This window comes from Galeopterus variegatus, unplaced genomic scaffold (genome assembly GCF_000696425.1).
Source record: "Galeopterus variegatus unplaced genomic scaffold, G_variegatus-3.0.2 Scaffold4610, whole genome shotgun sequence".
Taxonomy (NCBI): domain Eukaryota; kingdom Metazoa; phylum Chordata; class Mammalia; order Dermoptera; family Cynocephalidae; genus Galeopterus; species Galeopterus variegatus.
In genome coordinates this window covers 76,210-91,225 of record NW_007730721.1, presented here as the reverse complement: position 1 = coordinate 91,225, position 15,016 = coordinate 76,210, and the positions used below count along the sequence as shown (strand labels likewise).

At 43.2% G+C, this 15,016-nt stretch overlaps 1 protein-coding gene across 2 annotated transcripts in view; it reads right to left on the bottom strand.

Annotated features, from left to right (window-relative positions):
* Nucleotides 1-12,827: 12,827 nt before the first annotated feature.
* Nucleotides 12,828-15,016, bottom strand: part of RAD23B (RAD23 homolog B (S. cerevisiae)) — a 46,503-nt gene continuing 44,314 nt past the window's right edge. Inside the window, exons 10-11 of one of the 2 annotated variants that reach the window (XM_008587967.1) lie at nucleotides 13,523-13,649; nucleotides 12,835-13,165 (exon numbers count right to left, since the gene is read on the bottom strand). In XM_008587967.1, the coding sequence (XP_008586189.1) occupies nucleotides 13,536-13,649 (114 nt within the window). In that variant the 3' untranslated portion in view covers nucleotides 12,835-13,165; nucleotides 13,523-13,535. Of the gene's footprint in view, nucleotides 13,650-15,016 lie in introns of both variants that reach the window. The other variant, XM_008587966.1, reaches the window with a different exon arrangement.

The window sequence follows — 15,016 nt, the reverse complement described above, 5'->3', positions numbered from 1 at the left end:
TTCTCCCTCCAGAATGCAAGTTCATCTAGGGCAGGAGCAATTGTGTTCACTCCCCAGCACCTAGAAGTGTCTGCACATAGGAGGCTGGTTCCTCCTTCTTGAAAGATGGAACATATTTGAGCCTTAATTTAGACAGCTATTAAATGGGGATAAAAATAGCCACCCCACCGTTTGGTTGTGATGAGCAAATGAGAAAACATAAGCACACATGCCTAAAATTATAGGCAGCACATAATAAGGGCTCCATAAAGGATGTAGACTTCATGAGCTCATCCATTTTCCAGTTGTACTTGGCCATGGTAATCAGACACAGATGGACAATGATTTCTTATGGACCACTTGTGTCTCTTGATACAATAAAGTAGTTTTTTTTTAAAAAAAAAATAGCACTAACATGTTTTAATGTGTCTTGCCATTTACAATGTAACTTTACAATAATCATCTCACTTGATTCTAAACATCTGTGTGAATTAGGCAATAATAACAATTACTGGGAGGTTATCCATGTTAGGTATTGATCTAAATGCCTTGCATCTATTAATTCCCTTCATCTTCACAAAAGCCCTATAAAGTGGATATTACAGATGAGGAAACAGAGGCACAGAGAGGTTAAGTAACATGCCAGAGGTCACACAGCTGGTAAATGGCAGAGCTGGAACTTTACCTAAAGCATCTGGCTCCAGCCCATGCTCTTTTAACCCTAAGCAAGATGCATTCACTTTTTTTTTTCCCCACTGGGGGAGGGGAGCATCAGGGAAGGCTTCATGGACATGATCATTAACCTCTTCATTCGTTTATTCAACCAAAATTTGTTGAGCACCAGTTAGGTTCCCAGTCCTAAGGATACATAAAGATTAAGATAAAGACCTGCCCTCAAGGAGCTCACAGTCTTGTGATGAAAAAATGTCAGACAAAGGCAGTGCTTTGTGTCAAGGGCAAATACAACAGGAGAGTATACAAGGGACTCCCAGTCTAGTGTGTAGGGTCAGGAGAGGCTCCCACTCCAGTGTGGGGGGACATGAGGGGATCACAGTGCACTGTGAGGAACTATGGGAGGCTCCTGGGCCAGAGTGAGGAATCACGGGAGGACCCCAGCCCAGAGTGAGGGATCGTGGGAGGATCCTGCTCAGGTGTAAGGAATTGGGGAGGCTCCTGGTCATGTGTGGGTGATGGTGGGAGGCTCCTGGTCCTGTGTGGGTGATGGTGGGAGGCTCCTGGTCCTGTGTGGGTGATGGTGGGAGGCTCCTGGTCCTGTGTGGGTGATGGTGGGAGGCTCTTGGTCCTGTGTGGGAGATCTTGGGAGGCCCGTGGTCCAGTGAGGGGGGACCGTGGAAGGCTCCTGGTCTATTGGGGGGGAACCTAGGAGGATCCTGGTCCAGTGTGAGGAATTGTGGGAGGCTCTTGGTCCTGGGTGGGCGATCGTGGGAGGCTCCTGTTCCAATGTGGGGGATCGTGGGAGGATCCTGGCACAGTTGGCGGGTCATGGGAGGCTCCTTGTCCAGAGTGAGGAATTATGGGAGGCTCCTTAACCAGTGCGGAGGATTGTGGGAGTCTCCCTGGCCCAGTGTGGGGGGATCGTGGCAGGCTCTTTGTCCAGTGGTGGGGATCGAGGGAGGCTCCTCTTCCAGTATGAGGAATTATGTGATGCTACTGGTCCACCGTGAGGGATCGTGGGAGGCTCTTTGTCTAGTATGGGGAATCTTGGGAGGTTACTGGTCTAGAGTAAGGAATTGTGGGAGGCTCCTGGTCCAGTGGGAGTATTTATGGTAGGCTCCTGCTCCAGTGTGGTGGGTAATAAGAGGCCCTCAGTCCAGTATGGGTGATCATGGAAAGCTTCAGGTGCAGTTTGGGGGATTATGGGAAGCTGGGGATAGAAGGGATATCTGTGCTGGGTCTGGAAGGCTTATTTGGGAAACCAGGGGAAGAAGTGTCCAGAGGGGCCCTGGAGCAGTGTGTGCAAAGTCTGGAGGCCAGCCCCGTTTCCTTGAGCACTGAAACAGGCTAATAGATGACCACCTGTATATGTGTGTGTGTTACAAGCTTACAGTGGAAAATTCATGAGGCCTAAGCCAGCTTTCTGGGGGTTAGTGCAAGTCCACCATTGCTTAAAAATGCATTGCATAACTTGAGATTATTAGCTTTGTAAAGTCAAAAAGAAAGGAATAAAGGAGGCTGCAAAAGCACGCCAAGTACTGAGGAAGGACAGCCCTTTGGAAATACTCCTGGTTCATTTTCCCCAGACACCTCCAGTGCTGCAGAGCCCTCTGGCTAGAGAATCCACATTGTCAAGTGAGGGCCATTGCTCCAGCTGGAAGGTGGTTCCTGGACTGGGGTCAGGGCTGGATAGTGGGGAGTGGGGAAGTTCAGGTGGTGTCACAGGCCAGACAGGGGATCCTACAGTGACCTCATTCATGACTCACAGAGGGCCGGAAGACCCAACCCTCTGGCCGCATGGCATGAGCTGTCTGTCTCTGTTTGGATGGGTTTTGAAGGTGAAGTTTCTTCTAAAGGGACAGCCTTCCCCACCCCTACCACTCCATTTACAGTAATATAAATCTGAAAGCAAGAGAGAGAAAAAAAAACATCTGCTCCACACCCTATCGGTTTTCCCTGTGCCCTGCCCTCCACACGTCTTAGGAAGGCAAATGTCCAAAACCATCTCAGAGACCTGAAGGAAATCCCACTGTCTCCCCAACCCTAACAATTGTATAACAAAGGCATAAAGGAGCTCAGGGGAGGCCTGGGGCCAGGCGTGAGTTCCCATAGTCTCTCAGCTGTGCTCTAGTTATGAGAACTTGGGCTCGTGGCTCAACCTCTCTAAATCACCATTTCTGCATGGCAGTTCCTATGTTTAGAGACAATGCAGGTAAAACTCTTACTACCTGTGGTCCTGTAGGTTTAGCTCCCTTCCTCCTTTGCCCTGTAAAGCCTGGGCAATAGAGGCCAGTATGGGCTCGTTCTCTAGGCCAGCATCTTCCCTTCCTGCCACCAACTGGACTCCCCACAGGTTGCTTCAACTCTTCCAATGACCCAGGGGTGCTGGTTCCTCCTCACCTGCCTGGGTTTTCCCCACTTGGGTTTCCTCACCTGAAACTCTGCATGGCTCTCCCTCACCACAAGGGGGCGTGTCAGGGCTTGGTGGGCAGCCTTTTCCTTTCACCTTTCCAGCTGTTCTCTGTCAGGTCCGTCACTCACTTGGGCTTTTTGTTTTATTTCGAAACTCTGCATGGCTCTCCCTCACCACAAGGGGGCGTGTCAGGGCTTGGTGGGCAGCCTTTTACTTTCACCTTTCCAGCTGTTCTCTGTCAGGTCCGTCACTCACTTGGGCTTTTTGTTTTATTTTCTCCCTACAATGTCAGACAGACCCTCTCTCCTCCCCAACCCTACAGCTTCAAAGACCTCAAAGCACAATTGTTCCCTTGTTGGCTGTAAGTACTGAGCTCTTATTACTGCCAATTGATATGGCAAGTTTTGCATTTGGCTTTGATGCAATGTCCAGTAAAGTGAATGTGCCACATGGAGCAGTCTTCTGCTGTCTCTGGGGCAGGAAAGCTTTCGCAGAGCCTGTAACATTGAAGTGGGTTTTAAAGACTGACTAGGAGTTCATATGAGGAGAGAGAAATGTGAGAGAATTTCTAGGAAGAATGACCAGCATGTGTGAATGTGAAGGTCCAGTTAGAGTTTAGAGTATATTATTTCCTGAAAGTAGGACTGGAAGACAGAACAGCAGAGAGGCCCCAAACAAGCCCCAGGTATCCAATCTTCCAGCTGGGTCTCCAGCAGTCAGGAGGTGACACTTCACCAGTGCCCCAGTGACCTTCCTAAGCAGTGTTTTCTTGGTCATTTAACAAGTCTAATGTGGAAAACCATCACCTGACACAGCAGTTCTCAAAGTTTTTGGTCTTAGTACCTCTTTCCCCTCTTAAAAATTATTGAGAAAACCAAAAGAGTTTTTGTTCATGTGGGTTTTATCTGTCAATATTTACTTGATTAGAAATTAAAACAGAAAATTAAAAATATATATATTTATTTAAAATAAATTCATTACATGGTAGAATTTTAAAAAGCATCTTTTTATGAAAAATAACTATTTTCAAAAAAATCAGGGAGAAGAATAGTATTGTGTTTGATTTTTGCAAATCTCTTTATTGTCTGTTTCAATAGAAGACAGCTGGGTTCTCACATCTGCTTCTCCATTCAATCTGTTGTGAAACCACATGTCATGTACCCTCTGGGAAACTCCACTATATACCTATGAGAGAGTGGGAGTGAAAACAGCAAATGGAGTTTTAGTGTTATTATGCAAATAATGTGGACCTCACATCCCCCCTCCCTGAAAGCTGTCCTCATACCACATCTTAAGAACTGCTGGTCTAGCAATAACTAGGCACATTACCAGAGGAGCAAATAGCTGTCAAAATAGCAAGATGGGATAAAGAAATCACAGCAGGGATGGAGTCTGAGCTCAGAGAATGTGAAGGGGCAGGAACTAAAGGGAGGCAATGTCACTTGGGTGACTTCAGAGCCCATTGACTTACGTTTGCCTCCTGGGACTGTCACTTGGTAGCTATGTAGCTTTGCCACGATTGATCTGTTAACCCATCTGTGAAATGGCAATAATGCCTCATGTGAGTAAAGCACCTAGCACAGGGTGAGTCGCTGGACTTCTTAGCTCCCTTTTCTTGGGCCGGCATAAGACTTTATAAAAACAGCAGCATTTGGTTAGCTGGGAGATGACATTAAGTTTGTGGTAGGCTGCTTTTGCTTCTGTAACATGGGTCAGATGTGGACCCCAAATGAATGGATATTGAAAACTCTGGTATATTAGTGTATCCACTTAGTCTAGGGCCATGGTGTGATGTGGCTGCCAAACCAGCAAGCTCAAATTTAGGCTGCATTAATAGAGGTATCATGCACAGAACAAGGGAGGTGAGGGCTCCCCCTGTAGTTCATATTGCTCAGACTCTCCCTGAGGTATTGTGATCATCACCATGGAAAAGGAGCTTGACACACATTCCACCTGAGGTTTTTTTCATTGTGAAGACCTGGCCAGAGGTTGGAAGGTGGTAGAGGTACGATTGCTCTTCTTTTTTTTTTTTTTTCTTTTTGTCTTTTTTCGTGACCAGCAACGGATCGCAACCCTCAGTGTCGCGCCCGTACCGGACCGTGACCGGCAACGGGATCGCAACCCTCGGTGTTGCGCCCGCACCTTGCTCAGCCAGGGAGCGGCCGCCAGTCTGTATGTGGGGTCCGAACCCTCGGCGGGAGCGCCGCCACACTCCCAAGCGGCGCACTGTAGCAGTGCACCACCGGGCTGGCCCCCGATTGCTCTTCTTAAAGACCTGATGGGTCAACACAGGTAGGAGGGGTTAAATTGGCTCACAGGGAGAATCCCAGAAGCGAACTAGGGCCTGAGGCTGTCCTAGGCAGAGGGGAGCCTGATGTGGGAAATCTTCAATCGCTGGAGTGTCTGAAATCTAAGAGGTCCGAGCTGGCGGTAGTGAGCATTTATTATTGGAAGGGTTTAAGTGGAGGCTGGAGGTCATGCATGAGCGAGGCACTGCACTCGATCACTGGGTGACACACACAGGCCCTTCCCAAATCTGAGTTCCTGTACCTCTGGCAGACCGGAAAGACTTTCAGAGGAAATCAAAAGAAAACACTGAGAAGACAAAACGGTCCCTCGAGATGGGTGGAGAAGCAGTGGGCATTTTGTCAGGCAGGTTTGCTGGGTTCTCTGCCAAATCTGACCTGGAGGTTGGATGCAGCTGCCAATCCCTTGGCCTAGAAATTGACAGCAGAAAATGGGGCATTGCTCAGATACAGGTCATAGAAATGAAAACTTTCTGTTTCTGAAATGCTGCATGTTTGAGCCATGCTGCCCAACCAAGTGGGAAGCCCACCAGCCTCTTGGGAATGCTGAGGTGGTAACAAGGACACAGGGAGGACAAAGGCACTCTGAGATCAAAGAGGCTCACTCTGTGTTCTTGAAAACAATGCAGTGACACTCTCAGCCCTCTTAAGGTGACTGTCTCATTGTGGGAGAAAGGCAAAGAGACCTTCTCCTTCCAAACCATCTCTGACTTCAGGGTGGGCAGTCAGTACCCACATCCAAAAACAAGCCCGGCCTTGGGAAAGATGCCGTCCAATCAACTTTCACTCGACCTCCACCAGCAACCCACGGCAGGCATCGATCGCTCTACTTTACAGCTGACAAAACCAGAGAATACAGGTAGACTGAAATGGTTGAGGTCGCACAGCTGATGTGGGTGTGAAGATAAAAATTCAGACCTGACAGTGCAGAAGAGTTCCCCTTTCCCCGCATCCTCTCCAGCATTTGTTATTCAGTCTTCTTAATAATGGCCAGTCTAAATGGGGTGAGATGATATCTCAATGTGGTTTTGACTTGCATTTCTCTGATACCTAGCGATGCTGAGCATTTTTTCATATATCTGTTGGCCATTTGTATGTCTTCCTTTGTAAAGTGTCTATTCATCTCCTTTGCCCATTTTTTTTTTTTTTAAAGATGACCGGTAAGGGGATCTTAACCCTTGACTTGGTGTTGTCAGCACCACGCTCACCCAGTGAGCGAACCGGCCATCCCTATATGGGATCCGAACCCGTGGCCCTGGTGCTATCAGCACCGCACTCTCCCGAGTGAGCCACAGGCCGGCCCTCCTTTGCCCATTTTTTAACTGGATTATTTTTTTACTGTACAGTTGTTTGAGTTCTTTGTATATTCTGGATATTAATCTCTTGTCAGATGTATATTTTGCAAATATTTTCTCCCATTCCGTAAGTTGTCTTTCCGCTCTGTTGATTGTTTCCTTTTCTGTGCAGAAGCTTTTTAGTTTGATATAATCCCATTTATTTTTCCTTTTGTTGCTTGTGCTTTTGGGGTCTTATTCATAAAATTTTTGCCCAGTGCTATTATCTGGAGTGTTTCCCCTGTATTTTCCTTTAGTAATTTTAGGGTTTTAGGTCTTATATTTAAGTCTTTAATTCATTTTGAGTTGACTTTGGTATATGGTGAAAGGTACAGGTCCAATTTCATTTTTCTGCGTATGGATGCCCAATTTTCCCAGCACCATTTATTGAAGAGGTACCATATGATCCAGCAATCTCACTACTGGTTATATATCCAGAGGAATGGATGGATCCCATCATATCGAAGGGACACCTGCACTCCCATGTTCACTGCAGCTCTGTTTACAATAGCCAAGATATGGAACCAACCTAAGTGTCCATCGACAGACAACTGGATAAAGAAAATGTGGTATTATATATGCAATGGAATACTACTCAGCCATAAAAAAGAATGAAATCCTGCCATTTGCAGCAACATGGATGAGTCTGGAGAAAATTATGTTAGTGAAATAAGCCAGACAAATAAACAGAAATACCGCGTTTTCACTCACTCATAACTAGCTGCAGGAAGGAAGGAACGGAGGGAGGGGAGGAGGGAAGAAGGAATTAATAATGAAGGAAAGAAAGAAAAGGCCACAACAATACACTGAACTTTCAGAAGACAACAAACCTAAGGATACTAGAGATGGTGGGGAGAGAGGGGGTTTGGGAAATGATAGGTCAGGCAAAGGGCATAAAGAAATATCACAATTTGTAAGAATGAATATGCTAATAATAAATAAGAATTGGAAAAAAAAAAAAAATCCAGGCCTGACTCCGGGCCCTGACCTGGCCCTCTGACCTGGCCTCTGCACGTGTTTCTTGGGAGTGCAGCTCTCCAGCTAGGTCTCCAATGCACACCCTTCTGGAATTTGTCAATGGAATCCTGCAGTCCTTACAACCAGCTAGCTCACTGTATTATGTGTCAAGTCTTTCAGAATCTGGTGCAAAGGCCCCTGGGGCTAAGAAAAAACAGAGAAGCCTTTCAGCCGCTGATCATTGTCTCTCAACTTCTTAGTCGGCTTTTAGAAATGGAAGTATGGCACAAAGTAGAGAGCCCAGGACCACAGGAAAGATGACAAAAGTTGTCTCTACTATTTGTTAATTGAGAATTTATCCATCCAATATTGCCTCAGCATCTCCTTTTGTTCAGCCCTTCACTAGGTCCTGGGGATATAGAGATGTAAGGCATAGCCCTGAACTTCAGAATTCACCAGATGCTCTCATTCATTACCTCATTTTAATGAGTAATACAACAAATACAATTCCAGTAGGTTTTCACTTCTATGGCAGATATTTACAAGCAGCTGAGGAAACAGAAAAGTCCCTGGACCAGATTGAGGAAAAAGAGGGTCTCGGGAAAGCTTCTGGAAGAAGACCCATGTATGTTTTTGAATACAGAGGAATTAGTAAGATAAAGGAGGTGGGAACACCGGCCTATGGGGATCGCTCATTATTTGCTGAATATATGAATTAGAGAAGCAGCATGTGCCAAGACAGAGCTATGACAGCATAATGTCTCAGGGGACCATGACTATTTCAGCACGTGGGGCTGCATTTCCCCCACTGATCTGCTCTCCTGTTGTCTCCTTCCCCACCCCTAGCGCCTAAAATACACATTGGTCTTGACCCCAAGGAGGAAGAAACCTCCTGGTGGTACAGCAACTGGAGCAGAATACATAAGGCCTTCCCGTTCCCACATACAAAAGCACTACTATGGGACTGCTAAACAAAAAATTATCTAAACACATTTCATCTCCTTTTATAAGTCCAATGAAGAAAATCTTTTTAAAAAATGAATGCTTCAGCTGTGCAAGCAAAGTGGCGGAGCAGGGTGGCAGCTCTGCACCCAAACAAGAAAGGCAGCTGAGTGCCTAAGGGGGCTGGTTACATACAGGGGGGCTGAAATGCATATTGAGGATAATGGGAGCCAAGTTTCTCACTGCCCAGGTAAGGAGTCAGAAATATGAAAAAGGAGAAGCTAGAATGAACCTTCTGGTGTTGGATTAGAATTAACAGTACCAGAGTAAACTAACAGTTTTCAATATCCATGTATTTACATAAAAATATAGATGTAAATGTGTATTTATTTTTTGTGTGTCCACCAAGAGGTCTTGGGGAGCGGTGAGACTCCCAGTAACAATGAGCACATCCAGAACAAGGTTTTGGTTTCTAAATACAAATTCCATTGAAGGGAACCAGAACTCCTTGGAGAAATGGCTGATTCCAGGGCTGGGCACAGAAAGTGCAAGAGCCCAGCATATATTTTTGTGCCAGAAAGTAAGGAAGTACTCAGAGTGGTAAGGGCACATCAAAACAGAAGCCGGCTTTAAGACAGCACACAATGGAAACATAGAACATTCAAGTACCAAAATAATGATAGTAATAGATTATATACCATTGAATAAAAGGAATGAGTCCATACAGATACAAACAATAAATGGGCGGGGGCAGGGGAAGAATGCCAGAATACAGGAAGGAGTGCACGAAGAAACGTAGAAGGAATTATTGAAATTGAAAATCATCCCTTGGCAACCATTATAATATTAATTAACTCAGGCAAGAAACATCAATAGATACTAAAAGTAATGAGCAAATTTTTGAAGAGAAATAGGATATTTACAAAGGTTCAAAATATCTCGCCATAAAAGTACTTATGAAATACAAAGGGACAGAGAGTATCTTTCCACGGGAGAAACCTGGCAGACACCACTTTCCTTAAGTGGTCAAAGTGAACATCACCAGTCATGGGACAAATTGACACCCTGGGCCACCTCATGGGACACAGTGAGAAGAGCACAGCAGCACTTCTATATTTCTTCCATCAGTGCTCCTGGTTCTCAGGCCTTACACCAGTGAACCAGTGTTCTCCCACTTTCCTCCAATGACAGCACACCGTGGGACTTCAAGGCCTCCATAACCATGAGCCAATTCCCATAATAAACCTGTCTATCCATCCACTCGCCCACCCATGCATCCGTCCATCCTACTGGCTGTTTTTCCGGAGAACCCCGATTTACACAAAGCCCATGTAGAGAGCTAATAAAAGTGTAGATAGAGCTTCTCAATCTTTTCATCATGGCAAACATACTTGTACAACACACTGGGGAAAACAGATCGGGCGTTTTGGGGTTATGGTTGAGGAAGACAGGTTCCCTCCCTGCCCTGAAGACCACCACGCAGGCTGGAGAAGAAGGATTACTATCTCTGAACATCTATACCCATTGCAAGCTGAGTTGGGAAATTGTGAAATAGGGAAATGAGGAAGGCCTAGATCAAAGGCAACAAGAATGGAAAACTAAGTTTGTCTGACACATGAGGCAAAAGTTTGGGATGACTGCTTTCTAATTTTTGCTTGTAGAAGACAAGTTAGATCATACCTGTTAAAGGATCCATTACTATTAAGTCGGCCTCTTGTCACAGTATTTCAAGCTCAATGGCAGAGACCATTTTGGCATCTGCTGCACCACTCACATGAAGCACTGCATGTAAAGCAAATTTGTCATCACTGTTTCTTTGGTCCTTTCATCCTCCTCTCCATGGTGAAAACATTACTGAGGGGCCATTGCTTTCCAAATCTAACTACATCACGATAACCAACTACAACCAATTTGTCATTATCAATATCCTTGTAGTTCCCCAAACATTAAAAGTGCTGTATCTTTTTCCTAACATGTTCAAGCTTTTAGTCCCTACCTCATCATTGTCCTTCCCGTCCTCCCATCCCCAAACAACACACGCACAGTAGTGGAAACTACCCTGCCACCCAAACAAGTCCATCTGCTATCCTCCTCCCTCAAGGGTTCCACCCATTCTCTTCTTCCAGCTGTGGTTAAAATACTTCCTCTATCTGCCCCAACCTCCACCCCAGGGCCCAAAGATTCCCAGATGCATTCATCTGACTTCTGTTTAGGTTGACTTATCACTATGCTAGGTGCTTTTGACAGTGTCTGCAGTGCTGAATTCCATTTTCTTACTATCAGAACAAGAAAACAGCATAGCAACAACTAAGAGAAATCTCAAAGTAGTCACTCAGACATCACTAGGCTAGTACACCAGGCAGACAATGTTCCTTCTTCTGTGAGTGGAGATACTGCGAGTGCTAACACTCCTCTGGAAAGAGCCTGTGACAGTCACACAGAAACCAAACTAAAGCTAAGACCTGAAGTTAAGAGTCTACGAATGCCAAAACAGGACTAAAAAGCATCACATAACTTGTGACGGACTAGTCAGTTTAGGACAGTGGTGGCAAAATTTCTCTATTAAGGGCCAGAGAGTAGGTATTTAGGCTTTCCAGGTCATATAGCCTTTGTGTCAATAAATGTGAATCATAATTTTCACATGATAAATTTTTAAAAAATCCATTAAGAAAAGTGAAGATGATCTTTGCTCATGGACCATACTACAGGTTGTAAGCCAGACTTGGCTCATGAAATTGTAGTCTGCCAACCTCTCTGGCTTAGAACAAAATGGAAAATGGACAGGAGAGGATAACTGAAAGAGCATGTGTCCGACAAGAAGTACTCATGCCCTGAAATTGCTTTTGGTTGAATACTTTGGTAGCAGCTTTATGCCCTGAAATTTACTTTGGGGTTGAATACTTTGTGGCAGCTTTATGCTGGCTGCTAGAACGAACACACACACGCGCGCACACGCGCATGCACACGTGCACACACACGCGTGCACACACACACACAAATAGGAATTCTACTGTAATCTCTAAAAGCCATCATGACTTCTGACTTCCATCCCATCACCATTATGTGTTGGTTGAGAAAAGAACCAGGGTACCCAAGAAAAGCTATCTAGTGCCTGGCCTCTTATATGCTATATTCACCAATTACTAAAGAAAACAGAAGTATCAGTGATAAAGGCATTGTCAACTTTCAATCTAAGATTGTATGTGAGAGAATCACTTAAAAAATGAGAAATGCAATGTTGGATGTATTGAAAATATTTTATAATCAATTCTCTAGAATCCTAGCCATCTAGTACAGGAAAAAAATGGTGGAACACTTCAGTATTTTTAAACAATGAAAAGAAATATTTAACTAAAGGATGGCATAAGAATTTTACAAATATGAATTTAGGTTTCCTCACATTTTCCATAGAGCAACTAAACAGTAAAAATATTTCAAGAAATAGATGACAGTATACCTCAAATGCAAAATTCCAAAGTCAAATTAGCCACTTACATCAAGAGTTTTACCAAAACTGTTTGTAAATTAAACAATAACAGCAAAAGGCACAAAAAGCCTATTTCTTTTATGGCGTCTTAGTTGATTCTTTAAGAAGCAGATAATCAGAGTACTGTAAAGAATGGTCAAAACTTGGCCTGAGCTGTCTTCTGGTAACTGTTATCCTACTATCTGTAGTTTTGTTGTTCAAGACAAGAGCTCCATGCCGCCAATTTCTGCTGTCACCTTCCAGAGAAAAGAAGCGGCAGCCGTTGGGGTATTTTTGTTTTGTTTCCAATTTTCACTATGCTCTGAGCAGTAGGTAGCAGACAATGTCATAAATAAATGAGAATATTCCATTATCCAATCAGAAAGCCACCCCTTTCCAACCCATTGCTCTGCCTTGAAAGATGAACATATTTACGAATTCTTATTTTGTTCTCCTGAGACATTATGCATGATCCATTATAAAACATACAGATAATACAAAGTCCAAAAATCTGTCATGTTTATGAAATAAACATGAAAATTAAACATGATACACTGTGAGGGAAAATCATGGTTTCATTTATTTTTATAAGATATAGGTCATGAGTACATAACGAAAAAGCTTAAAAGTCATCACCAAACTGTGCTATGGATATTGCAAGAGATTATGCAGGGAGAAATCTGTGCAAATTCAACTTCTTACTCAGTATCAGATGATAAAAAGTTTATCTTTAAATAGTCCTGCTTATATTAAGGAAAACAGAAAAAATGTAAACAGTAACTGCCTATGCTTGTACAGCTTCTCAAATCATGTTAGAAGGGTCTCACATTCAATGATCAAGAAATTTTAAAATAGCAGTATTTTCATTTTAAGAAAAGGTTCCCTTTCTCCCTCCCCTAACCCAAGTATTTAACATGAAAGAATGGGCTTCCTTACATATTAATTTTATGCTATGTAAAGCAGCAACAATAACCATCAATAATTTGGCATGTTTGTTTACAACTGCTCCAAAAGTTTTTTCAATTTCACAATGCCATTATCCAGTGTTGCCATGAAACAGAGACTGTAAATTTCTAGGTAGCAAAGATTCTTTCTGGAACCAATGTTAAGTCAAAGAAATATAAAGCAGGGCATTACACTAAATTTCTGGATCTAGTACACTAAAAAGAGTGAAACCTACGAAGTTACCTACATTTTAATAGAAGAAATAAAGATCTGCAAAAGCTGATTTTTGGTTGTATAATATTTTACACACTGTGTGGATTTGCGGCATCTGCTGATTGAAGCAGACATGCACTGTATTTATCCCTGCCCTATGTCCTAGATCCCTCCCTCCCCACCCCTACCAATCTACTACCTTATACCAAGTATTGTGGATATGAGCCCAAGTCATCCCAGACAATCCAGTGAACAAAGTTAGTGTAATGCACTGGTGTGAAGTGTGAGATACAAAAAAGTTCCTTTCAATCTTCATCAAAGTTCTGCTGTAGAAGAAAATTGGCAGCCAAATTCTCATTCTTCTCACAAGCAAAATATGCTTGTATCACAAGTCCTTCAGGAAATCCTAATGCCTTTAACTGGAAGAAAAAAAGGTAAAAAGAAAAAAAAAAAAAAAATATATATATATATATATACATATGTATATAAATTCAACCCAATTACGGCATATTTAATTTTATTTACATATTAAAGGTTAAAGCATAGCACTATTGACAGATAATTAAATGAAAACATACAACACAAAAAAGCTCTTCGGAATTTGACATAAATTCATCCCTATCTGGATATGGATTTATTGTCCAACCCAAGAGTCTAGATTCCATCTAGTCCCATTCCTTTTTTTTAAAAAAGATGATTGGTAAGGGGATCTTAACCCTTGGCTTGGTGTTGTCAGCACGCTCAGCCAGTGAGCAAACCGGCCATCCCTATATAGGATCTGAACCCGTGGCCTTGGTCTTATGAGCACCGCACTCTCCCGAGTGAGCCACGGGCCGGCCCTAGTCCCATTCCTTTAACAGCCACCTAAAAAAAGTCTTTGTTCCTAGTTAAAGCTATTAGACTAACAGATACTATGCAAACACTCTTTGGCATTTAACACTAAAAATTAGTTGCTCGCTGTCGTGGTTTAAAAATAAATGAAACCTACAGAAATTTGTAAATCAAACAACTTTTAGTATATAAAGAGTGAAGATAAGAAGGAGAATACCTGGGGAAGAGTTTGAGTACCTCACCTACTTATTTGTAACAGCAAATTATGTTTTACTTGTTAAAACAACTCATGTCTTTCATTCGGATCAAACATCACTCTCAATCTCCTTGCCTTATTCAATACTTCATACTAGAAAGACAGGCGATTCGTTATTAGCAACATTACATGATATATTTTGAAATCAAGACATAGTGTTCTATTTTTATCTCGTTAACATTTATTGCATGTTTTCCAGTCCATAACACTGGGAGGACTGACTGGTTAGCTCAATTGGTCAGAGCATGGTGCTGATAACACCAAAGGTCAAAGGTTCAGATTCCCCTACAGGCCAACTGCTCCTCCCCCCCAAAAGAAAAAAGGATGGTCACAACACTGGGGGAGAGAAATAGCATTTTAAATGGTGATACCAGCTATTTCATTTTCCTAGTCTATTAAAAAATCGTTTGTGACTCAATACTCACTACTTTTAAGTCTTTAAACACCAAGGTCAATTACCTAACTCACTAGATACTATCATTTGTCAGCCAAGTGTTATTTATGAACACACTCCTCAATTGTCTCAATCACCTTGTGGTTGACTCTATCTAGAAATGACCTTTGAAAACTGGGCAAAAATCCCAATTCAGAACGATAACTATTCATCTGTGAAAGGAGAAGTAAGAAACTAAAAAATGAGTTTGTTATCTAGGTCTTGTCCAGATTAATGCTAGGCTAGCTGAAGTAAAAGACAGACAG